This window comes from Podarcis raffonei, chromosome 12 (assembly GCF_027172205.1).
Source record: "Podarcis raffonei isolate rPodRaf1 chromosome 12, rPodRaf1.pri, whole genome shotgun sequence".
NCBI classification, from domain to species: domain Eukaryota; kingdom Metazoa; phylum Chordata; class Lepidosauria; order Squamata; family Lacertidae; genus Podarcis; species Podarcis raffonei.
In genome coordinates, this window is record NC_070613.1 from 19,945,198 (window position 1) to 19,970,708 (window position 25,511).

The 25,511-nt window shown below is 46.2% G+C and overlaps 1 protein-coding gene across 1 annotated transcript; it reads left to right on the top strand.

Moving 5' to 3' along the window:
* The first annotated feature begins 1,966 nt into the window (after positions 1-1,966).
* MAP3K8 (mitogen-activated protein kinase kinase kinase 8) lies at positions 1,967-25,511 on the top strand. The gene is made up of 8 exons (XM_053410404.1): positions 1,967-2,378; positions 12,735-13,099; positions 15,662-15,826; positions 17,254-17,515; positions 19,423-19,529; positions 20,322-20,474; positions 23,008-23,254; positions 24,839-25,511. The coding sequence occupies exons 2-8, from the start codon at positions 12,764-12,766 to the stop codon at positions 24,967-24,969; spliced, it is 1,401 nt and encodes a 466-aa protein (XP_053266379.1). The 5' UTR covers positions 1,967-2,378; positions 12,735-12,763; the 3' UTR covers positions 24,970-25,511.

A 25,511-nucleotide genomic window follows, 5' to 3' on the forward strand; every position in this document is an offset into this window, starting at 1 on the left:
TTCCCTCTCAGCCCAACCTACCTCACAGGGTTGTTGCAGGAATTAAATGAGGAGGTTATGCCACTTTCAGCTCCTTGGAGAAAAAGGTAGGATATAATAATAATAATAATAATAATAATAATAATAATAGGAGAACAGAGGCAGAAGACGAATGGGTGTATAGTGTATAGAATCAAAGATTCTAGGTACATCCCATATGCACTTTGTATCTCATTTTCTCATTTTATGATTATGCCCTGACTGGGACAATAAAAGGGTATTGCCACCACAGGAAACTACAACTGCAACTGGGAAACACCAACAAGCGTTTCTGTTATTTGCTCTCATTCAGACTTCACAAGCTTACCTAAAATATGGATGATGTTCTGTCAGGTGTTCTATAGGACTAGATCATTATATAGGATTATATCTATATCATTTTGGTGGTGGCACTGTTCGGGGGAATTGCCTCAGGCCTCACACATGGAGGGGGGTCACATCAAAACTGACAATCAACATTAATAAGTAGGCATTAACCTATGGCAAACCTAGTAAAGGCCCACAGGGAAGCGGGGGCAAAGGATATATAATGGCCCATAGGGATGTAGCTACAAATTGTATTTGTTAGAATACCCAAATCTCTTTTAAACTGGCATGATACATCAGAGACTTAAATTTTGATGCTTCCTGCTGAGTTGTATGGACAAATGTTTTTGCTTAATTTTACTTAAGACTCCCTTTCTCTACAAGATGAAGAGGGGAATTGTTCCGTACTATTAACATGAAATTAATAAAAAATAAATCTTTTTTAAAAACTGCTTTAAATGTGCAGATGGGGGCCTTAGAAACTTCTTCATCCTAATATGAGCCCCTATAATCCAAGAAAATATGGAGGGCACCAGGATGGCAAAGGCTGCTCTACAATATCTGTGTTATTTTAACCAGGTTCTGATTTGTCTTCCAACAGCAGAGAGAGAAGAGCTGTTAAGTGCTGGGAGCAGAGCCTTTACAGTGGCTGTGGAAATCCCCCTGAAATGAGAATTTCCGCTTCTTTAGTCACCTGCAGAAATGCCTGCAGGGTGCGGCCTTCCCCTCTGGTTTTGGAGAGGCAGTTTAAGTATAGCTAGAACAATTCAGAAGGCCATTAATCCCTGTCCCCCACTGCAAACAAGCCTAAGGATGGGTAAATGAAATAAACATATGTTATTCCCCACTTAACTCCTTCCTGCTGTTTCCTGAGTGCCACACTTTTGTTTGTAAGGCCCTGGGGGCAGAGACCTGCCCTCTTACGCTTTGCAAAAGGCCATGAATGTGCCAAAGTGTTGTAGGGGTTTGCATGTGGGACTAGAGCCCTGACAGAGACCTGGGTTCAAAACCCTCACTCAGCCATGAAGCTGGACAAGTGGTTTTGGGCCAAGTCATCCACCCAACTCTCAACCTGACCTACCTCCCAGGGCTGTTGCGAGGAAAGCAAAGCAAAGGGAAGAGAGACATCTTACACCCAGCCTGAGCTTCTGAAGAAATAACCACCATATTAGTTTAGCTTTGTTTTTATGATTTTGTTCCTCAAAAAAAAAAAAAAAATCGCTGTATTTTTGCTTGCCTCTTTTGAGGGAAAGGAGCAGAAAGCTATGACGTACACAAAAAATGTCAGGGTTTCCAAGGTTTCGTGGGCTTAAAAAAAACCAAAAAGGCTGTATTTCGAAAATTCCTGCAGCTCCCCCGCAAAAAAAGAGGAATTTGGGAGGCAAGGCAGGTGTTTGAACTCCCTGGAGCAAATGCAGGAGTCAGTGTGGTGCAGTGGTTCGAGTGTCGGACTAGGACCTGGGTTCAAATCCTGACGCGACCTCCCTCACAGGGTTGTTGTGGTGATCAATTGAGGAGAGGGAGAGCCATGCGCGCCACCTCGGAGAAAAAGGCGGAGTGTGAATGCAACCAATCAATAAAGATCACGAAGAGTTGAAGGATCCGATCCCGCGGCTGCAAAGCGCCAGCCAGTTCCCGATTCGGTCGGGTTAAGGGAACAAGCGAAATCGAAACCGGAGGTGGAAGCGGCGGCGGCCGGACAGTCTCTGCGAGTCGAGGAGCCGTGAGTCAGTCCGTCGGACGCCCGGCAGGTCTCGGGATTGCAGGCGGAGCTCCGCCTCCTCCTCCTCCGGGCTTTCCCCTGTCACGGCGGGGACTGCTCCGCCAGTGGCTCCGGGTGCGAGTTCGGAGAGAGGTGGCCGTCCTGCCCGGCTCCGGCTGCTGCTGCTGCCTTCCTTGCTCCCGGGGCGCCAACTCCGCGGAGGCGCTGGAGGTGAAGCTGGCTGCGCGGGACGCGACGCCGGGAAGCGGGGCAGAGACCGACGCCCGCTCGGTCGGAGAGCCCCCTCGGAGAGCCGAGGGAGAGAAAGCAAGTAAGCATCGGGGCCACCCACCCAAAGAACGACGGCTGCTGCTGCTGCTGCTGCTGCTGCGCACTTTTGCTGAAAGGTTCCCCCTCGCCCCGAGTTCCGCTTTCCGAATTTTCCATATCGAAATTAAATTAACCTGTTGCCCGCCCTGAGCTTCCGATACATAGCGAGATATATAGTGCTTTATAGACATCTCCCATTCAGTTTTAATATGAAAAGGGACCTGCGTTTTAAACTTCCGCAGCAGCTGCGTGGTGATAGGAAGAAGGGGCACTTTCTCTTCCCTTTTTACAGCTGGGAAACTGAGGCTGAGAGTGACTTGTCCGCGGGATAGCATGCCGAATAGCATTGGGGTGATCCCTCTTCATTAAGAGGGCATATTTATTAAGGAGATGAAGTTATGATGACAATATCCCATTCCCACGTGCTGTGGTGCTTTAAAAAACTTATATAGACTTGGGCTGCAATCCTGTACACACTTAACCTGGGAGCAAGCCCTGTTGAACTCAATGGGTCTCGCTTCTGTGTAAGGCCACTTCCTTTTACCCAGAGTGTCACAGCCCCATTCCAGCAACATGATATTCAGATAATTTTCCTTTGGAGATAATGGGGTTTCCGACCTTAAATTAACCAAGCTGTAATTCTGTGCACCTTATATCTGGGTGTAAGTTCCTATTGAGCTCAGTGGGGCTTGCTTCTGAGCAGACATGCATGGGATTGCAGCTTCAAGTGGTTTTTAATTGGTAATGTGAATCTGGAAACTGTCTTGGCCAGAAGGCAAACTTGCATTACAAATGCCTCTTCAGTCTCTTGCATTGACAGCCCATCAGATAATTCACAGTGCTAGTGTGAGGGGATCTCAGCTGTGATTTCATCCATCCCTGCAGAGGAAATGAATGCGAGTGTGTTTGGGAAATCCCCATTCAAAGCTCCCCTCTGGCGGTAAGCCTCTGGCTGCAGCCTCAGACCCTCCCATGACAGCTAGGGGAATAATAAGGCTGACCTGCCTTATAGCATTGTTGTAAGGAATGGTATGTGTGAAGTGTTTTGCATACTCTACTGCTAAGTACTGTTAAATTTGTTTAGGGTCAGAGTTTCAAAGCTTTTATATAAACCCTGTACAAATAGTCCCTAGTAAATCAGTTTGTACCTGTAAAATGGAGTGTGTTTGTCTATATAAAACAGTTTTGGTTTTTTTAATAGATCAGTTATTGCATTTTTAAATGCAAAAAATAAAAATAAAATAAAGGTATTTGGCAGCTGAATGAGTCCCCCTCCCACTGCAAAAAAGGAAACTCTTTCAATATATCTGAGGCTAGTGAAGAAACTGAACATAGAAAGTATTTGTGATTTTAAAGGTAGCAGCTGCTCAGGTTAAGTGTGATTGAGATAGAAGGTCTTTATCAATGCAGATTATTGTGTCAGGACATATTCCTGCAGCTCCTGTACCCAAATCCCATTGTCTTAAAGCCTTAGACCATTGAAACTTATCTTAAGAGTGCAGTGCCTTGGGTGCCAATCAGTGCTAGTCCTACTCAGAGTAGATCCACTGAAATGATGAAGACTAAGTTAGCAATGTCCATAGACGTCAGTGGGTCAACCCGGAGTAGGAGTAGTGTTTCCCTATTGCCCGTTGTTACATCAAACTTGCCAGTGGATCATTATTTAAAATAAGTCAGCTTGGTACCATTTGCCGAATGGCTGGAGCCAGGATAAATGAGTTTAACTTGAAATCAGTGGGATAAGTTAGTTATGGCTTAACTTAGCTCCTACTGAAATCAACGGGCCTCAAAGCACAGGCAGCTAACTTAAGTCTGGATCTGACCCTATGAGCTTGGTGATGATGTCATTGACGTACGCTAATAATGTAAGCAAAAAGGAATGTTTTCCTGCCCTGAGGAGGCTGCAGTATTTCAATAGTGGGAGAGATGACTAAGGGGTTAAGCCAGAGGTTTTGTGGGAAAGAAAGGAAGGTCTGGAGGAAGAAAGAGAATGTTTTGGACTAAAACTCCCATCAGCCCCAGCAAACATGGTCACCCATTGTCAGGAATTTTGGGAGCTGCGGTTCATAACAGTGTGGTATAGTGGTTAGTGTGTTGGACCTTTGGCCAGTCACTGCCTCTCAGCCTAACCTACCTTAGAGGGCTGTTGTGAAGATAAAATAGAGAGCGGGGAAAACCATGTATACCACTGTGAGCTCCTTTGGAGGTGGGATATAAATGTGACGATTATAACAGCAACAGTAACATATTCTGGCTATTCCTGACTTTGGTGTTTTGAAAGAAGGAGATGCCAATATTGGTTAAATTCAAACGTGCTTATATTTAGAGAAGACCCCTTGAAGTCAGTGGGGTTTTAGTTAGACGTCACTAAAATCAACTCATTGTTTGTATGTTAACACTATGAGTGGAGAATAGCAAGCAAAAGAAATGTGATTAGCACTTGTCGTGTCACTTGGGCAGTTGTGGAGCACGTAAAAAAGTAGTATGCAGAAGTTGCCATAGTTCCCTTTTCTACTTTTCATTGTTGCTGGGCTCTTCCGGCCTGTGAGATTTTGCATCATCTCGAGCGAAGGGGCAGAAGCAGTGGTTCTCCTGAGTGAACACGAAAGTGAAAGGGAGCCTTCTTGATTTCATTGGGTCACCCCCTGAGGAAATTTCACCGGGGATTTCTCTGCTCTTTCTCTTAAGACTTACAGGAGGGTGGCAAATGGTGTCTAGGCTTGGTGCCTCTGCCTTTTGAAGAGAGCTCAGTGATAGGACATGCGCTTTGTGTGCAGAAGGTCCCTGGGGTTTCCACTTAAATGGAGCTGGGAGCTGGGAAAGAGGCCCCTGTCAGGGGCAACCAAAGCTTCACCCTTCAGATGTTGCTGGACTACAACTCCCATCATCCCTGAGCATTGGCACTGATAGGTGTTGTAGTCCATCAACACTATATTGGCTCTCCCTAGCACCAGTTTGGGGGTTTTGAGAGCTGCTTAACCGTCGAGAGCAGGGGGGCAGTGCTAGCGAGATGGGCCAACATCTTCTGCCTTCGTTCACATGCCCAGCTTGGAAACACGACTGGCATCCCCTGAAAGCCACTGCCTTCCCCTTTGGGGTGGAGAGGGTGAAAATATGCTGCCAACCGCAGTTCCCAATGTCATGTCTGTCTGGATGCTCCCGACCTGACTCACCTGCAGTCTGTTTTGTTTACCTGATAGCAGCACATTGCATGAATCAGATTTGTGGAGAGAAGTGTAGTAAGCGGGGGAAAGGAAACAGGCCCGCCTCAAAATTAGGTCATGTTTCTGCCCAATGGGGACATGGGCAGGTGTCCTTGTCCCAGATAAAGGAATGCTTGCTCACGCCTCCTCTTAATAGCTTTGCTGGTCAGCTACTCCAGAGTTATCTGGAATGCCACCTTAATGGGAACCTGCAACGTTTCCAACCCATCACGTGGGGAGCACGTGACACGTGGCACTTGGGCAAGGTCTTCTTGGCCAATCCCAATGTGACAACAAGTGGCTTCCCCAAGCTAGCGTTCCTCTAGGGGACTTAGCACTTTGTCGGCACTTTGTTGGGCAAGAGGCTCAAAGGGTCAGCTGTGCTGGAATAATCTCTCCGGCCTCCTCCCTATGTCCTGGCAAAGCTCCTTTCCTGGAAAATGTGCCACGCACATACTCGGAAAGATTGCCTTGTGAATTTCTTTAGTGGTGTTGCTTCAGAGTCTGTGTGGGACCATCTTCACTGCTAGGAATGGGAAACAACAGCCACAGGCCTTTCCCCACCAAGAAAATTAAAATCAGGTCCTGATACAACCTAGATACAGAGCAAAAGTGCCTTGAAGGGGTATGTACACTGGAATCAGGGGCTCTCCAGATGTTGCTAGACTACAATTCCCATCATCCCTGACCATTTGCTGTGCTAGCCGGGGCTGATGGGAGTTGGAGTCCAGCAACACCTGGAGGGTCACATGTTCCTTACCCTTGTTTGACTCTGCTGATTTAAACTGCTTTACTTAGTCATTCCCTTTCCTCAGGGAATTCTGGGAGTTGTAGTTTTGTGCATTCAGTTAGGTAGCTGTGTTGGTTTGACGCAGTCAAAATAATAATAATAAAAAGAGTCCAGTAGCACCTTAGAGACCAACTAAGTTTGATCTAGGTATAAGCTTTCGTGTGCATCTGAAGAAGTGTGCATGCACACGAAAGCTTATACCCAGAACAAACTTAGTTGCTCTCTAAGGTGCTACTGGACTATTTTTTTTTTATTAGTTTTGTGCAGTGAGGCTAAGGAGCTCAGGAACCGCAGTTCTGAATATTTACAAGGCGTGCATGTGTGTGTTCAAAGAGTCCATTAATTATCACCCTATGAAGATAAAGGGAAAGGGTGTTTGGTATATTTAGGGGTTCTTGAAGACAGGGTGGAGTATCTAATTCACTCAAAGGTGATGGCTGTTTTAGGTCACCTTTTGATGAGAGGGGCGTGGTCTACCATGCCAGGTTTCACTGCCTGTCTCACCACAAGGTTGTTGATCTGAAATTGCTGAATCTACAATGCAGATTGTATTCCAGATCTTCCAGAGCTGATTTAATGCGTGACTAGAACGAAGGGGCAGATTCATGCAACTTTCGTATCCACAGTTGGATGATTCATTGTATTGTTTTAGGCAATCCATGCATGATAGTATATGCTCTAGAATTCAATATACATTTGGCAAGCCCCGAAACTCACGTTTCCCAGGGTTGTGTGGGCATGCGATTCTGATAAAGGTTGAATTCTTCTTGTGATGTTCTACCTGAAACTCCACTGTGCTCTGCATAATCGGCTGGGGTTTTTTTTGGGGGGGGGGAATCACTTGGGTGGCTCCATCCTAAGCGCTGTTTGCAGTGCTAGAATCTTGTCTATGGATGGAGATGTGTAGGGAACCTTTATGCTAACACTGATTGTGGGAACCTGTGTCAGGAGTGTATGTTAGTCAAGCGCTTGAGTTGCTGTTTCGTACCGTAGATCAGGGGTATGCAGTGTGGTGCCCTCCAGATATTGTGGACTACAACTCCCGTCATTGCTGATGGTTGGCTATGTTGGTTGGGGTTGATGGAAGTTGTAGTCCAGTTGCTACACAAACTCTGCAGCAATTGTAGAGCTCTTGGCTGTAAGGAAGCGTATGAAATGATCAGATGTATCATTTTGTGAGAGTTTCTTTAGGAATTAAGGGATTTATGAGCTTTTTCTGCTTGTTAGGAATACATATTTTTCTTTTTCAGACGATAGGGCATATATGCCCTAAATACTATGGTGCTGAAGGTTTTGTATTGAAAAGGCCAACTTGGTAAATACACTTGAAGTCAAATATGGCGTCAAGTGTGGGGCAGGTAAAAACTTGGCTCTGCTGGAAGGGGGTTTGCAAGCCGCACCAACCTGGTGACCAGCAAAGTGTTGCCTAAGATACCACTTTGAAAGAAAGTCATGAAGACCCAACAATCAGCTGACTGTCCGGTCTTCAGAAGCCCCTTTCAGCGCCCTGTCTTGCACAGTGCTTTGGAAGGGCAAAAAAGGACAGCTGATGTCATTGTGATGTCAGGTGATTGGCAGGTGGATGGCTGCTTGCTCACCTGTTGAACCTTGACGGATGGGGGAGATAACAATCTGGCCTGCTGGCCAGATGCTTTCCCCCTCCCTTGCTGTGCTAGAGATTTAGTCTGCCAGGGTGAAACCTCGCTTCCAGGACCAGTGATCCAAACTGTAAAAGGAGAAAAATAAATAAAATGAAACACATGTGAAAAACCCAGGGCTTTCCATCCTTGGAATAGTGGGTGGAAGCAACTACTGGGGATGGGGGTAAAAGGAGGTATCTATTTACTGAATTGGAAAGCATTGCTATGGAAGAATCCCCTGTGCAAGAGCTTGATCTGCTTTCCTATACCATCATAGAAACAATTATATCCTTTTAAAAGAACACTGATAAGCCTCACAATGCAGCCATTTGAGTGTAGGCAGCAGGAAACCTCGGAGATGTTGGCCCTGGCAATCTAAAAAGAACAACAACATTAAGATGGGGACACTTCTGGCTGTTTCTGGTAAAAGGACGAAAGTATCCTATCTCATGGTCTGTTTCAAAATAATATAAGATGGGTCAAATCACACTTTTCAGCTACTGAGTGGCTCTCCCTTTCCCCAGTTCATATTATGGCTGTGGACCAGCATGTTCAGCCCTGCCTCTTCTCCTTTCTTTTAATTTCATACTGGAGGATTGCAATCTGCAGATGGCCCTGATCCTTTTTGCAAAGTTGCTGCAAGGTCCGCAGCCTCCTGACGTGGTCCTTTAACATAGATCCCGATGGGTGTGTTTTCCACGTACCCTGTTTGAAAACATTTGCCAGAAGGCTTCCACAGCTATGTTCTGAGAAGGATGAAGATAAGGATCTTGGCCAAGGATGATAACTAAGCATGCCAATCCGACGAGGCACGCAGGGCTGCCTGACGGCTGCAGCAGATCAGGTGTCACCCGTCCAACCTTGGGAGGAGTTAATTGATCTCTCTGTGTCACTGTCCGGTTCTTCCTTCTTGTCATATGTAGACAATAGCGGCTTGTGTTCAGCAAGCCAGGTGAGTCAAGAGGCACTTGTCTTCATCTAGAAGAAAGGTAGGCATACTTTTTGCATTGTATTTGAAAGTGATGGGTAGTCAGGGTGAAATTTAGACCGCTTTCAAAGGACGGTCCATCTCCAGTCCTGCCTGAGATGGTCTGATCATCTTAAAAGCATGAGAAAATATAGCAAGCCTGCTGGATCAGGCCAGTGGCCTATTGAGTCCAGCATCCTGTTCTCACAATTGCTACTAGGTGGTCAGAGGAAGCAAGGCTTCTGAATCCCATTTGCTGGAAACCACAGGAGAAGAGAGTTCTCTTGTGTTCATGTTCTGCTCCTTGGTTTCCCACAGGCACCTGGCTGGTCACGGTGAGAACAGGATGCTGGACTAGATGGGTGACTGGCCTGCTCCAGCAGACTCATCTTACATGCTTATGTGGGAATGCCTGCGAGCTGGACATGGGTGCATCTGTACTCTGCTCACCTGTGATTGCCAGCAGCTGGTATTCAGAGCCACGGTGCATCTTACAGAGGAGGTAGAACATAGTCATTGGGCCCAGGGCTGGGCAATATATTGATATATGGTCCAAAACCGGTTTGAAGTCCATATCGTGATATCGGTTTCATCGGTTTCGACTTGGCAATATATCGCAAATCATGATGCGTGTTAGGGCTGTACGATCTATCATCCAAAACTGGTTGAAAGTCCATATCATGATACAGTGGTACCTTGGGTTAAGTACTTAATTCGTTCTGGAGGTCCGTACTTAAACTGAAACTGTTCTTAAACTGAAGCACTACTTTAGCTAATGGGGCCTCCTGCTGCTGCTGCGCCGCCGAAGCACAATTTCTGTTCTCATCCTGAAGCAAAGTTCTTAAGCTGAAGCACTATTTCTGGGTTAGCGGAGTCTGTAACCTGAAGCGTATGTAACCTGAAGGGTATGTAACCCGAGGTACCACTGTATTGGTTTCATAATTTCTGGCTTGGCGGTGTATTGTGAATCATGACACGTGTGTGTGTGTGTGCGCGCGCTCTATGAAAAAGTCACAATGTGGGGAAAACCGTGAAGCCAGACAATGCCTCTACATAGCTCCATCCTTATGGTGATATATCAGTATATCGTGATGTTTGGCTAGTGATATATCACAAAGTTGCAAATCAGATATCACTCAGCCCTCATCGTGGCTAGTAGCTGTTAACAGCCTATTCTTCCACGAAACTTAGCATGTGTCGTCTTTCAGACAGGAAACACCCCCCACCCTTTTCTCAAGGCCTTCTCTGTTTCTTCCTATGAGTTCAGGGCCAAATTGTCTCATGAGAATGAGGCTCTTCTCCAGTGGTGTGTGCTATTCCTTAGAAGTTCTGTGTTGCATAAACAAAAACAAAGGGGATACGTTCCTCTTTGCCTCTGTGCAAAAGGTGCTAAAAGGTAGTCTGGCTTGACTTGTGCTTTTTAATAAAACACCGGAGGATAAATATGCTTCTGAAGCCAAAAAATTTGCTCAAGGCCCAGTTTCCTTCTTACCAATGTCTATGGCGATATGTTATGTGTTGGGGAATTTCCAGTCACCTGATGGTCTAAAATAATGCAATCCTTGTTTTTCCAGGTTTTTAAGGAGTGTGTTGTGAATAGGAAGGTTCCTTCTGATTGTGGACTGGAAAGTGCTTTTAGTTGGCATGTCAGTTTTGGATTCCTGTAAGTTCCCCTCCCCAATCCTCTTACTGAAACTATGTCAAGAATCACGTAGAAAACAAAACAGCAACAAGCTGGAAGCAAAACAATGGGAGGGGTGCCATTTTAACTGATCACTGTATAGTTGCAGAATGTTTTTGGTAGCTTCCTGTAATGTGGAGTCTTGCAGGGTTTTTTTTTTTCTTTTTAATGTTGCACCACATATTGCTGGAATGCAAAAAAATTTAGAAAGACAAATTGCATAATGATTATCCTGTTACAGCCATTGCAGCACATTCTTTGATTGTCCTGGTGGGGAACGTGACTTTGGTCACAGCTAGGGACACAATCCAGAGTGAGTTCCAGCCTGGGTTTCCTTGTAATGCATAGGAAGGATTGTGATACCTCTCAGATTCCAGATCTTTACTCCAAATGGTAGCACTTCTGCTGATGGGATATTGCATCTTCTCAGCCCAAAGCAGACTCTCTCACTCTCTGTTTTCTTTTAAACTGAGAAATCGTTATGCTTCCACCAGATATCAGGGACATAGCTAATATGGCTGTGGTGCATGGATTGCAGCAGCTGGAATGTGATGGCATGGGCACTCATTGGCTAGTTCCAGTGACGTGATGAACCACACCTGCCACACAGCCTGTGTAATTCCTATGCATTGCCCACATCAATTTCTTTGCTGGATGAGTGCTCCTCTCATCAAATGCATTTTAAAAAACAGAAAGGGAGGAAAGGGGGGGATCTAGGCAGGTTTCAACCAATGAGTGAAGGAGGTGGCCTGGGGCTGCCCCAGCCTGCAGCATTTCCCTGGTAGATTCCCCACCCCCGCTGCTAAACTTGAGCAGCCACTGTCACAGGCAGCCCATACACTCTTCTCTAGTACATATAGGGCCAAAGTCACCTTTTTGAGGCCTGCTGGAAGGTGCAGGGGTGGGGAAAAGGGCAGGGCAGAGTCTCCTCCAGCAGGCGGCTGCAGCAGAAGGTATGACTTCTCTTTCAGAAGGAGGAGGGCAGCTGAAGGGAAAGCCCCACAGCAGGGGCCATCTGTGCTGTCCAGAATTACACCAGAGATAGGGAACTCCCACCATCTCTGACCATTGGCCAAACTTGCTGAGGCTGATGGGAGTTGAAGTCCAGCAACCTCTGGCAGCCTGCAGGTCTACCAGCCTTGAAGCACACAGTGATATCCCTCCTCCCCTGTACTTGTAAGCCTAGTCAGCAAAGTGTGTACCTCAACTCTACTGACCCGAGCATATTGCACTTGCTGCTGCAGGCTTGGATCCTTCGCTCTCTTCCAATCTGTTGTGTCAGAGAGCACTGCCTTCCCATCACATTAATCCAAAAGGGCCCTGTGGCCTTCAGATGTTGTTGGAGTCCAAACCCCAGCAGCATAGCCAATGGTCAGGGATGATGGGCGTTGGACAGGCAACCTCTGGAGGGCCACAGATTCCCCATCCTTAGAGCAGTATCAGTACAACTTCAGACCGTCTTCTGAAAAAGACCATGTTAAGTCCCATTGATTTCAGCGGTGCTTAATGCACAGTTAACATGCAAGTCCGGTGGGACTTAAAAACATGTGTAACCTTGGCCCACTGTAAGAATCCCTTATGGCCATCTGCCAGCTTGCCCAGTTGCTTTAAATGGGGCTTGCAACCTGATCCTATACATGTTTCTTTGAAAGTAGGCCTTGCTGAGTTCAATTAACTTGCTTCCTAGTAAGGTCACAGCCGCTCCATACACTCTAAGCACATATCAAACATGCGGCTTTCTGCAGAGAATCCTGGGAGCCGTAATTTGCTAAGGCTATAGGGTTCTGTAGCTCTGTGAGGAATAAACTACAGTTCCCATGGAGAAACCATGTGCTTTAAATGTGTGTTACATGTGTAGCATGGATGTGACCTAAATATATATAGGATCCCTGCCTTATGCCTGTTTAACTTCACAAGGTTGTGGCCTAAAGTATGCAGACTCCATAGGCTTCTTCTCTCCCGTCAGTGTTAAGATATGCATGTTCTAACTGCAGATGCCCAATAACTTCGTAAGTTGAAATCATTTCGCTTTTGTCCTTAACTAACTGTGAAATCTTATTCTGCTCTGGTTTGCAGGTAGGATAAGGGGAAGAGGGAAAACCGTGATGGAGTATATGAGCACCGACAGTGACCATAAGCAGGAGATTGACTTATTGCTAACAGACTTAAATATGTCTGAAGTGATTGACATCATGGAGAACCTTTACCCAAATGGAGACCTTGCCGTTTACGAAGACAGCCTCCTTGCCCTGTGTCCAGAGACAAACAAGAATGAGGAGCGCGCTGAATCCTTACTGTTCAGCGGAAGGGAAGTTTCGGTGTTGTCGTCTGTCAAGTATGGGACTGTGGAAGACTTGCTGGCTTTTGCAAACCAAGTGTCCAACACTGCCAAGCAGTTTTGCCGTCCCAGGAGACAAGAGTCTGGAATCATATTAAACATGGTACGTTCTTTTCTTTGAAATGTCCGTCTGCCATTGGCCTGCGCTTGATTCAGAGGCAGTAAGCCTCTGGATAGCAGTTTCTGGGAATCACAAATGGGGAGGATGCTGTTGCTTATGAGAAGCCCCAAAGAAGAAAATGAGTGTGTCTGGTTGGCCACTGTGGGAACAGGATGCTGGACTAGTTGGGCCTCATCCAGCAGGCTCCTCTTGTCCTCCAGTTGCTGTTGAAGGCTGTGGGATGTGCTGGTAAAAAAAATGGGCTTAAAGTTAGGGCCTCCAAGATAGACACCGGCTTATGGATTGTATGACCTAGATGCACAAAATGCAACATGCATAGACTAAAATCATAGGAAGCTCCTTGATACAGAGTTAGATCACTAGTCCATCTTGCAGAGTTAGATCACTAGTCCATCTAGCAGCGGGTTTCAAACAGGACTCAGGGCTTTTGTCTGCAAAGCATGTCCAGAAGCTACAGCTCTTCCCCAAATCTTGTCAGTTATTGGATTTTACTGAGGAAATGAACCACGCAGTTTTGATTTTTTTTCATGTGTAAGCTGCATACAAACGTTACAGCCCTTCCTAGGGATAGAGCCCGTGCGCCAAGTGTGTGGTAGGGAGAACAGGTGCAATCGCACTCCCCTCCATGAGATGAACTGGATCGGGGGACAAGTATCCCCGATCTGTTTCATGCTTCAAGCTGCAATAGAAATTGACAATATTTTCCAGTTTCATACCCAGATCTTAATTCTGTAATAGAGAGGAAGCCTTATTAAACAACTGAAAGAACATTGCTGTGAGCTTGGGCAGTCAGATAGAACTGGATGGGTTTTCCCCAGCTGTTTTGGAATATTTTTTTATTGCCTTCTTTGCAATATGAACGGTGTGACTTTATGTCAACGGCTCTGTGTCTCGTGAACCAAGCCTGCCCCCCCAAGGGGATGGGAGGGTATCCTGACGCAATGACAGTTTCATGGCTCTTGAAGTTCCATAGTGCAGAGGAGCTGGGAGACATAAAAGTTGTGCAGACGGCAGCTGCTGCAGAAGAGCTAATGTGCTAAGGCCCCTGTGTTAGATCCTGCAAGCAGCTTAGCTTTAAAATGCATATTGCGGTTTGAATATGATGTCATCAATTGATTAATTAATATGTCTTGGTTGCCTGGATAGAGGATGTGATGTTTGCATGTGTGCAGAAGCTAGCCCATTGCAAATGGGTAAAATTTAAATAATAAAAAAAATAATAATTTATTATTTCTACCCCGCCCATCTGGCTGGGTTTCCCCAGCCACTTTGGGCAGCTTTCAACAGAACATTAAAAACAGAATAAATCATCAAACATTAAAAACTTTCCTAAACAGGGCTGCCTTCAGGTGTCTTCTAAATGTCATATGGTTGTCTATTTCTTTGACATCTGATGGGAGGGCATTCCACAGGGCGGGCGCCACGAGAAGGCCCTCTGCCTGGTTCCCTGTAACCTCATTTCTCGCAGTGAGGGAACTGCCAGAAGGCCCTCGGAGCTGGACCTCAGGCTGAATGATGGGGGTGGAGATGCTCCTCCAAGTATATTTGTTTCTTTGCTCACTTTGGCCTCTTGCCCCCCCCCCCTGCAAGAAAGGAATGTGGCCCCAGGCTCAAAAAGCTTCCCCACCTCTGATCTAAACAAACAGCTGACTAAACATCACAGCCCTACTTTTAATTGTGAGAAGCTCAAATTCTCGCCTTGCGCTGTTTGAGAACCTTGCAAACATAGCGCTTTTGCCGGCCAGCTGTGCTAGTGGTTTCAAAGTACCATTCAAACCTGCCTGATGCAATGAGGCTTTATATCTCTCTGCTTATCTTCTCTGAATATTTTGGGAAAGTGCTTCTTTCCCCCTCCCCTGTACCGCCTTTGAGGGTAGGAAGTGTCAAAAACTGTTTGCTTACCTTCTCTAACCAAACCCACAGCTTCGTGGAGCAAGAAGCGGGCAGGTTCCAGGAATGAACAAACAAACCAGCAGATGGACTCATTACGCAAATCCCTCAGCCAGGTTGCTGTTGCCAGAGAGTAAGGTGCAACTGAGTCTTTATGGGAGGCTAATCGCTCACTGGAATTAGAAATATTTCCAGAGTGAACTGAATACTTCACGTGCCATTCCCATTTGATTGGTCTACATAAAGGCTGCTCCTTCCTTTGTGCCACAAGTCTTCTTTGTGCTGTGAAGAAGAAATCAGGCAAAGTTAGCTTCCCAGAATGTGAAGGCTTCTCACTCGGGGGGTTGGACTAGATGACCCTTGGGGTCCCTTCCAACTCTTCTATAATTCTATGCTTGGCACACAGAAGGTCCCAAGCTCAACCCCAGGCAACTTCCATTTAAAAGGTCTCGTGAAGTGTTGTGTGTTCAGGGACAGTGAGACTGGAGAACCATGGCAAGAACAGATAGCGCTGGACTAGGTGGGATCAGTCAGTCTGATTCTGGGAGGGCAATACATATCTCCAAAAACCAGATATATCTTTCTCTGGTGAGTTTCTCATAATAAAAAAATAGCCTCCTTTAATTTCCCCTCATCTTATCATTTTTTCTATAGATCAGTCCGAAAAATGGGCGCTATCAAATTGACTCCGATGTGCTCCTGTTTCCATGGAAGCTAACCTATAGAAATATCGGGACTGACTTTATTCCACGGGGAGCTTTCGGGAAAGTCTACTTGGCACAAGATACAGAAACCAAAAAGCGCATGGCTTGCAAACTGGTACGTTCCTAGGGTTCCCTTTCCAAGGGTCTGTTATGTGCTGGGTCTGTACTTCTATTAGATGGACTTTCTGCCTTTAATTTAATGTAGTGATAAGTGGGGGGAGGGGGGTATTGTTGCTTTTATGATGGAGGAAATATCTGTCCAGATGTCATGGGCTGTAGCCTGTGCTGATTCCAGACCCACTTAAATGAATGAGTGTGGCTAACTTGGGGCCTATTAATTTCAGTGGGTCTTCTCTGAGCAGATAGCACCCAATATCTCCAGGGTGCACATGGTGCACTCTGAGATGTGAATGGAGCTCAATCCAAGCAAGGTCTTTGTCCTGTTGTCTGACACTTTGGGATATGTGCATTAAGGGGAGGCATTAATTGGTGCAAATGGTGAAGATAATTATTTAGATGCATGATGATTATGGGAACCCAGGGTGGGTCTGGTCTGTGCCCACCTTCAAAGGCCTTGTATAAATTCCATGTTTTTACAGTAGCCCTATCCCGATGGATTTCTATTTTGAGTGCTTTCCTCAGGGCTTGCTGGGCTTGCTCATATGTCATCACAAAACAACTGCTCAAACCACCAGTCTCCAGTTCTGCTTGCCACCCTCACCCTCAAGCCAAGCATTCCATCAACCAGTGGGGAGGCTGATGAGCGAAGTCCCATCTGCCTCTTCCAACTCACAGCTGGGACAGGGTGGTGGTAGTGGTCATCGTCCCTGCAGTTGCGTTGAGATTTGGGGATGCTGTGTGGTAAAAATTTCCAATCCCTCTCCAGCTGAGGAAGGCTGCAGTGTTCTTTTGGGTAACAAAGGTACTCAAAGCAGCTGCCCAAGTGTTTCAGCCTGGACACTGAGGTCCAGCGCTGAGGGCCTTCTGGCGGTTCCCTCACTGCGAGAAGCGAGGTTACAGGGAATCAGGCAGAGGGCCTTCTCGGTAGTGGTGCCTGCCCTGTGGAACATCCTCTCATCAGATGTCAAGGAAATAAACAACTATCTGACTTTTAGAAGACATCTGAAGGCAGCTCTGTTTAGGGAAGCTTTTAATGTGTGACGTTTTATTATGCTTTGAATTCTGTTGGGAGCTGCCCAGAGTGGCTGGGGTATAAATTGTTGTTGTTGTTGTTGTTGTTGTTATTTATTTTCAAAGCAAGCCCCATTCTGACTCCAGGATGTGGGTGCTGGACATTAGGCATGCTCAACACACCTCGTCCACACAGCAGCAAAGCAACCCTCCATTCAACTCCCTTGCCCTTCCTCAATTAGTTCACTGTTTCCTGAGCCTTTTGTATTCCCTACCACCTTCCTTCCCTTTGTAATAGTAAGTTCAGAGCATTGAGACAATGATCTCCAGAGCATTATGTGTTTCAGTTCATGAACTGTGGATCTTTGCTCTGCCTGCTTTACTTAATCTGCCTCCATTTTGGCCCCCTAGGTCCCAGTGGAGCAGTTCAAGCCATCGGACGTTGAGATCCAGGCCTGCTTCCGCCATGAGAATATTGCCGAACTTTACGGAGCCATCTTGTGGGACGAGACAATCCACCTCTTCATGGAGGCAGGAGAAGGAGGCTCCGTCCTGGAGAAGGTGGAAAGCTGTGGGCCTCTAAGAGAATTCGAGATCATTTGGGTGACAAAGCATATCCTCAAGGGACTTGAGTTTCTTCACTCGAAAGGAGTTATACATCAAGATATAAAACGTAGGTTACAATTCACAGCTGTGCCCTCCCCTTACACCAGTTGCACCGTGTAGTGTTTGAAACCTTCAGTTTAGAAGCTGTGGCCCTCGGAATGTGGTTGGACTCCAGCTCCCATCAGCCTCTGCGAGTTTGGCCAATGGTCAGGGATGATGGGAGTTGTAGTCCAGCAACACCTGAAGGAGCACAGGATTATAGCTTGTCCTTATGTGCAACACCCATGATTTATAAATTGGGCTCAAGATAATCCTGGAAGTTCCTTGGAAGACCTATTTGGAGGTTGTCAGTGAGATTTGTATGTTTATCTTAAGTAAATGTTTATGCCTATGATTTCTGTTCATTCGGATCTGGGAGAGTCCTTTGACAGAATGTTAGAAATATAAAGAAATAAAAGCCGCAGCTGTAAAAAGCATGCCAAAGCCAAACAGGCATAAGGATGACTTCCTACAGTCTGTTCACAAGCCTTCTAAAATAACCACCATAAATGAAGCCCTGTGATCCTTCTGAGGAAGGCAGGTTTTACATCTCTTAATAAGCAGAATAATAAATAGTTCTCCAATGAACCTCAGTATGAAGGATATACAGAATGAGGCAGATGGTCAGTAATGGCATTTTAGGAGCACTTTTCCCTGTGTAAACAGAGTATCTAGCATATGCCTCAGAGTTCACCTACTGTGGTTCTTGGAGCACCTTTGGCAGTCAAGCCAAGATTGGACGTGGTCCTTACTGCACAGTCCTGGGCATGTCTGTTCAGAAATAAGTCCCATGAAATCCATGTACAGGATTGCTGCCTTAATATGTGGAAAGCCACTACTTTCCTTCTTTAGAATATGTGCATCCTTCTTACTCATTTCTTAACAGGAAAAACATGTTCCAGATTCCTTGATAGCATTTGCATGCAGCCTGCTAGCAACAACAACAATTTACAATAACAATGCACAACATTAAAATTCACTTTAAAACTATAAAACCATTGAACACAGCATCGGACTCCAGCAGCAGAGAAATAAAACCAATCGATCAAGCCCCAGGGTAGTGGAGCCAAAAATTTCGCAGACATTTTTGGAATAATTGTTTACCCTTATTTATTTATTTTGCTTGTCGTAGCCAAACAGGTTATGCAGCAGAAGCTCCCTTGAGTTTGTGATTGCTGTGTTACGAAGGCCAGGATGCCCAAGGAGGGGGAAAGCCTTTCTTATTCTTCTCTACATCTATAGCTTTAGGCCAGGATCTGTACAAAGAGCCTCATTAAGAGAGGTGTGTCCGGCTGAAATGCCATGAAGTCTGGTGTCTTTGGGGACTCCTGTCTCCAATCTTGCTCAGTTTATTGCTGTCAAAGGCTTCAGCTTCCAGACTTCCTCAACCTTAGCCTGCCAGATGCTTTGAGACTACAATTCCCATCATCCCTGACCACTGGTCCTGCTGGGATCATGGGAGTTGTAGGCCAAAAACGTCTGGAGGGCTGAGGTTAAGGAAGCCTGAACTAAACCAAAAGGATTTCCCCCTTCCCACAGCCTCCTGTACATTTACACATAGGCTCTTGCAAAATTATTATTAATAATAATATAGGTAGTAGTAGTAATAAGAATAGTAAATAAAAGTGTAGCATTCTTAGCTATTAAAGATACCTAGGGGATAATGATATTTTGCATTTAATTTTAGTATTCAAAGCCCCTTGCGTACATTTCCGTAGTAAACCTTACACCCAACCCTGTAAGGTAGGCCAGTATTTACTATTGCTGTATTGCAGGGGGATGACGAGGAAAACCACCTTCAAGTTGTTTAGTTCTGCTGGGGAGAAAAATACAGTGCATATTGTCCTCCGTTTTGCTCCCTGCACCTCAAGCAGATGTTGAGACTTCCTCTCCAGGTCCCTAACAATCCCTCGTTTGTTCTCCTTTTGTTTCTAGCCAGCAACATTGTTTTCATGTCAACCAAAGCAGTCCTGGTGGACTTCGGTCTGAGCGTTCAAATGACGGAAGATGTGTTCTATCCGAAAGACCTCCGAGGAACAGAGGTAAGAACCATATGCAAGAAGGGAGCCTTGCTGCTATTTCTCTCGTGTCATTGTAATGAAAGCTGAATGGGAAAGAGCTGCCACAAGGGCGGCGGCAGCAGCAGCGGGGTCATAGTCCCATTGGAAGATCTGTTGGGAGCTCGTGCAGGAGAACACTCAACCGTATCTCCTTTTTGATGTGCTCATGAAAACAAACAAATACTTGATTTGTACCGTCTAAGTTTAAAAATAGGCAAAAGTAATGGTAAAAAAAAAGCCTGGAAGGATTTAGTGGTAACTGATAGTTTGGGGTGGGGGCAGGGAAACTGGACTTTTTAAAGTTACATCCCATCATTCCACGGGAAGGTTTCATTCCTAATCTACAGGTTGCAATGCTGGTCTACAAATGTGTGTGTGCTGAAGTTTCAGTTGCCCTGCTTATGGCATTTCTTCTCTATAACTGTTGGCTCAGTTCAGATGTAATGCCAAACTGTGGTTTGGCGCTACATGAATGAGCCCTCCTCACTTTGCTCTTTCCTGGGCGCCCGCTGTCTTTTTTTGTTAGCAGGCCATAGTTTGACCTCCAAGGCGAAATGGGAAACCCACTTCAAACCCATCAGCCCTTGCAAGTGTGGCCAGGGATGATGGGAACTGTAGTTCAGCATCATCTGGAGGACCAAAATAATTCCCCCACGTCTATGCTAGAAGGGGTGGGGGAAATAAAACCACTTCCCTGTTGCCCACTCTTTCTAGCTGTTAAGACTGTCAAGATTCAAGACTGGAGCTAATTTTCCCTCTGGCTTCCGTTTGCAGATTTACATGAGCCCAGAAGTGATCCTTTGCCGAGGCCACACTACAAAAGCCGACATCTATAGCCTGGGAGCAACAATCATCCACATGCAGACTGGCATCCCGCCCTGGGTGAATCGCTATCCCCGTGCGGCGTACCCCTCCTACCTCTACATAGTAAGCATGGGCTTTGGCTGCGTGGGCACATCCCCCTTTCTGATAGCACCTGCCTTATTTTTAGGCTTGTTGACTTCCTATAGGCACCTGGTTGGCCGCTGCAGGAAACAGGGTACTCCCTTAATTAGCATAGGGAGCTGCCTTAGACCATGTCCAAGTTATTGGTCCATCTAGCTCAGAACTGTCCACTCAGCCTGGCAGTGGCTTTCCAGGGTGTCGGGCAGGGGAAGGTCTCCCCCATCGCCCGCTACCTGGCTCTTTTGACTGGAGATGCGAAGGGTTGATTTTGGGACTTTCTGCATACGCTCCATGCGCCCCACTGCTGAGCCTGATCCAGAAATGCTCGTTTTGCAATGCTCTAGAGGGCAAAACTACAAGCTGAGTCACCCTGAGCAGTTGCCAGGCCCAGAGTGGCAACACAATGAGCACCACAGATAGGTATTTTCCTACCCCACTCAGAAATGGCACTCGGAATGAATTCTCACTGGGACACAAAGCAGGCATGTGATGTTTGAGATCTGAAACCAGATTTCCAAGTTTAACTTAAAAGAAGCTACAAGAGACTCGGATTAGAGCAGCAGCTGTTGTGTGTGTTTGTGTGTTCACACCATTTCCCCAAGCTATATACCGTATTTTTCGCTCTATAGAACACACCCGACCATTGGACACACCTTGTTTTAGACGGGGAGAACAAGAAAAAAAAATCTCCCCCTCTCTGCTCAGTGCCCCTTCAGTGAAGCGGCAGGAGAAACGGAGCCCCTTCCATTTCTCCTCCTGCTTGGCTGAAGGGGCGCTGCACAGCTCTCCCTCTCTGCTAAAGCCAAGAGAGTCTTGCTCTCCCGGCTTTAGCAAAAGGAACTTGAAGCCTGCGGAGCGCAGCGGGAACTCGCGCTGCACTCTGAAGGCTTTAGGCAGCTATCCCTGAAGCCTGAAGAGCGAGAGGAGTCGGTGCACACTAACCCCTCTCGCTCTCCAGGCTTCAGCGAAAGCAACGTGAAGCCTCTGGAGCGCGGAGGGAGCGCTCCCTCTGTGCTTTGGAGGCTTGGCGTTGCTATCGCTGAAGCCAAGGAGCCTGCATTCTCTCCATAGGATGCACACACATTTCCCCTTAATTTTTGGAGCAGGAAAAGTGTGTCCTATAGAGCGAAAAATACGGTAACTGCCCATCCCCTGCTATTAGCCTCACCAAGCAATGTGGGTGGAAGGATACAAATACCTGTTGTCTCCACATACCCAGGAGCAGGCTGAGGGGTGGTTTCATTTGGCAAAGTGGCATGAAAGGAAAGAGTTAGACTCTCACTCAGGACCCAAACTGGAGCTTGCTCCATCAGCTACTTATTAATATATTTATAAGAATGCTTGTGTGTCTTCTGTATTGCCCCCGTCCCCAAAGTGTGACAAACCTGCAGGATCTGGACAGCACTTCAGATTGCAGGTGGGGGCTCACATGGTTAAACACTTGTCTGTCGGCAGGGGATCCTGCACACAGAAAAATCGAAAGTTAGTGGAGCATTTGGGTTATGAGCTCTGTCGTCTGAAGTGGTACAGCCACAGCAGAGGTTTAGTACCTCAACGAGAACGAAGCCCCAGATGTGCATTTCCACAGTTGCATCGCTCACTCCCAAGTCTATTTTTTCCTTTTCGTTTTGACTTTCTTGCTGTTTGAACTTGGTAAACTTCCATGGGATTGTGGAAGTATGAACAACAAGGGGAATGATTCCGTTTGTTTCTCTCTGATCTGAGTGGGAGGGAGGTGGAAACTGCAAGCTGTGAAGTTCACAGGCAGAATGTGAACTTGGCAGAGGAACTTTAGGGCGATGATCTCAGGCCCCCGTGACTGTCCCATGGTTTTAGGCCTTGCAAACTGGAGCCATTGTGTGCAGGTGTGCTTTTTTAAGCAGATTTTCTTCAAGCCAGTAGCTGAGTGGTAGATCATCTGCCTTGGATGCAGAAGTTCCCAGGTTCAGTCCCTAACATATCAAGGGGGGGGGGAGAAAGTTCTTGTTTGGAAACCTGGAGAGCTGCTGGCAGTCACTGTAGGCAGTGCTGAGCTGGCAGGTCCCTATGACCCAATTCAGTATAACGCAGCTCCCTACACTCCTGTGTTTGCATGGTGACCTTGATGTCCCAAGCCTCTTCACAGTGCCAACCAGTGTGTCACATTGCCAGCACACAAACAGATGTTTGCTGAAACCAAATCGATGCTCCGTTTTGGCCTGCAAGCTGGATCGTCCCCCAGTTGCTGTGTGTTCATTGGCCCAGATTGCGGAGCGAGGATCTCCGACCTTTGGGTGAACTCTAAGCCGGTTTGTTAGGGTTTGCTGTTCTGCTGTGAAACTGGCTCCGTTTCCAGCTTTGCCGTGGTTCTCCACGGCGGCAGCAGAGTGGCAGTTTTCCAAAGCATGAGTCAGGACGAGGAAATTCCTAGGGTGGTAGCCTTATGATAGAAAGGAGCCTCTCCGAAGCTGTTTTTCTCTCTCTCTCTCGGTGAGCATCATGCTAAAAGCCGCCGTTTTTTCTTCCCTCCCGATAGATCCACAAGCAAGCGCCACCTCTGGAAGACATTGCTGAGGACTGCAGTGCGGGCATGAGAAGGTTGCTGGAAGCTTCTCTGGAAAGGAACCCAAACCAAAGACCCTCTGCCACAGAGCTGCTTAAGCACGAGGCCTTGCACCCGCCTCCGGAGGAACAGCCTCGGTGTCAGAGCCTGGACTCGGCACTCTTCGAAAGGAAAAGGCTGATGACCAGGGAGGACCTGGAGCTGCCAGAAAACATTGCTGGTACAAAAACCAATCCTCCTACATCTGCCCTCTGGGTCTGGCTGGACTCCAGCACCCATCAGCCAGTGGCCAAGGATGATGGGTACCATAGTCCAGTAACCTCTGGAGGGCCACAGGTTCCCCATCCCTGCTCTAACAGAAGGGGACAGGGGTACGGGACTGAGCCTGTGCCAGGCAGGAGCGCTTTGTCAGGTCACAGGTGAAGGTGGAAGCAGCAGGTGAAGGGAATGAGATGAACCTGGGAGACTGATATAGACTCTTGTCAGCGTATTTGTCTGGAGGACAGAGTGCACAGCTGCTCCTATCCAAAAGGCTCTACATGGACCTATCCCTGCTCTAGTCTTTTCCAGGTGGAGGCTGTGCTTACGGCAAGGTTGAAGTTTAAGGGCTTGTGGTCAAAGTCTTAGGATAAGGTCAGGCTAAGGTTCCCATTCATTTCAGAAATCTCCTTAGCTTCCCAGTGGAACGAGGCTTTAGCTTCAGTGCAGCAGATTCCTGAAAAATCAGTTCAATGACAAGCTCACACAAGTCATCCAGGAAGCTCTTGGGGGAAAAAAAAATATTTTGGAGCTCCCAGAATTGTGAAATACTTTTCTTCAGTATTTTGAGTATTAGGGTTGGTTTTTTGTTTTTGTTTTAAGAAACAGGACGTGTTGAGGGAAAACAACAGCAATGCAAATCAGAGTTAAAACAATGCACAATTTTTTAAAATGCGATTTCTCAATTTTTGTTTTTTAAAAACAAACAAACACATGAGTATGGGATTACCTGCACCTGACCTTTTCAAATTGCAATATGCAAATCTGACAAAATTATGTCTGACTGTCCAGAGATGTTCCACCCACATCTTGCTACTAGACCCTTTCTAAGATGATTGCTAAAACGTACCCTGTGTGGTTGGGGACAATATCATAGCCCTTTAACAGTGCAGTCCCATGCATGTTTACTCAGAACTAAGTCCTGCTGTGCTCCATGGGGCTTGCAACTGTGTACATGTGTTTAGAATGGAAGCGGTAACCTTTTATATGTCACCTGTCCCATCAGTGGAGCACCACTACTTTTTGAGCTTGCAGCAATAGGTAACTAAGCTGCAGCACAGGCAGAGCAAGGGTTTGACAGACATTTGCATTAATGATGCCTGATTTTCCTGTGCTGGTTCCTTTTCTGGTATACCGGAGGTAAACTGCACCAAGAAATGGGAGGCACAGATAGATGGAGAGAGAGATTAGTGCACACAAGAACAGTACTATTTCATGCTTTGCACTTCACTTGCTAAGAAAGTTGTCCCCTACGAATAGGTTTGTAAAAAGGAAACATCCCTTCTACTCATTGTAAACTTTATTGATGCTGCAGAAGAATTAAACAGAGGACTGGATGAATGGCTGTAACCTATTACGGTTCATCTCCCTCGAGTCTGTGTTTCTTTTTCTTCTGCAAAGGCTGCTGATTTTAGTTTTCTCGAAAAAAGAAGCATATTTAGTGAGCTGAAGCAGATTTGAAAAATCACCACCAATTACTCTAAAACATGTCTTGCAGTATAATATCATATGGTGATCTCTCTCTTTTAAATTTCTTCCTTGTCAGATTCTTCAAGTCTTGGGATTACCGAGGAATCGGAACTGCTAAAGAGGCAGCGATCGTTGTACATAGACATTGGAGCGTTAGCTGGCTACTTTAACATTGTCCGGGGAACAACAACGCTAGACTACGAATAAATCTGAGGATCTCTTGTGCTGGACAGAAGGAGATAATGCCTCTTGGAGAACTAAATGCAACTGAAGAAGAGTGCAATCGGTTTTATCGCTTGAAGGATTTTCTAAAGCCAACCCTTTTGGGAATTCTGACCAATATATAATGATCACCACTGTCTTTACATTCTGGATGAAAGCAAACGTCAACAGATTACTTGTTTTGTTGGTATATGCTATGTGTCTTGCGTGCACACATCATTTGTCATTTGAATAATCTTCAGTGTGTAAAAGTATTTGTGTGTGTATGTGTGTATATATATCTATACATATATCGTAGAATTCTCTTGCATACACACACACACACACACACACACACACACACACACACGTAATGTGCATTAAGAAAAAAGAAAGACAGACCTGACTGGGTCTGAATAGTTAAGCTAAACTTCATTCGGACCCCCATTAAGACTCCTTGAACACTTCCACCTAAAAACCATCAAAGTGCACATTGGATCGGATCTCCGGCTGTTTCTAAACAGTGCTTGCTTCCAGCAGTGGCTTTT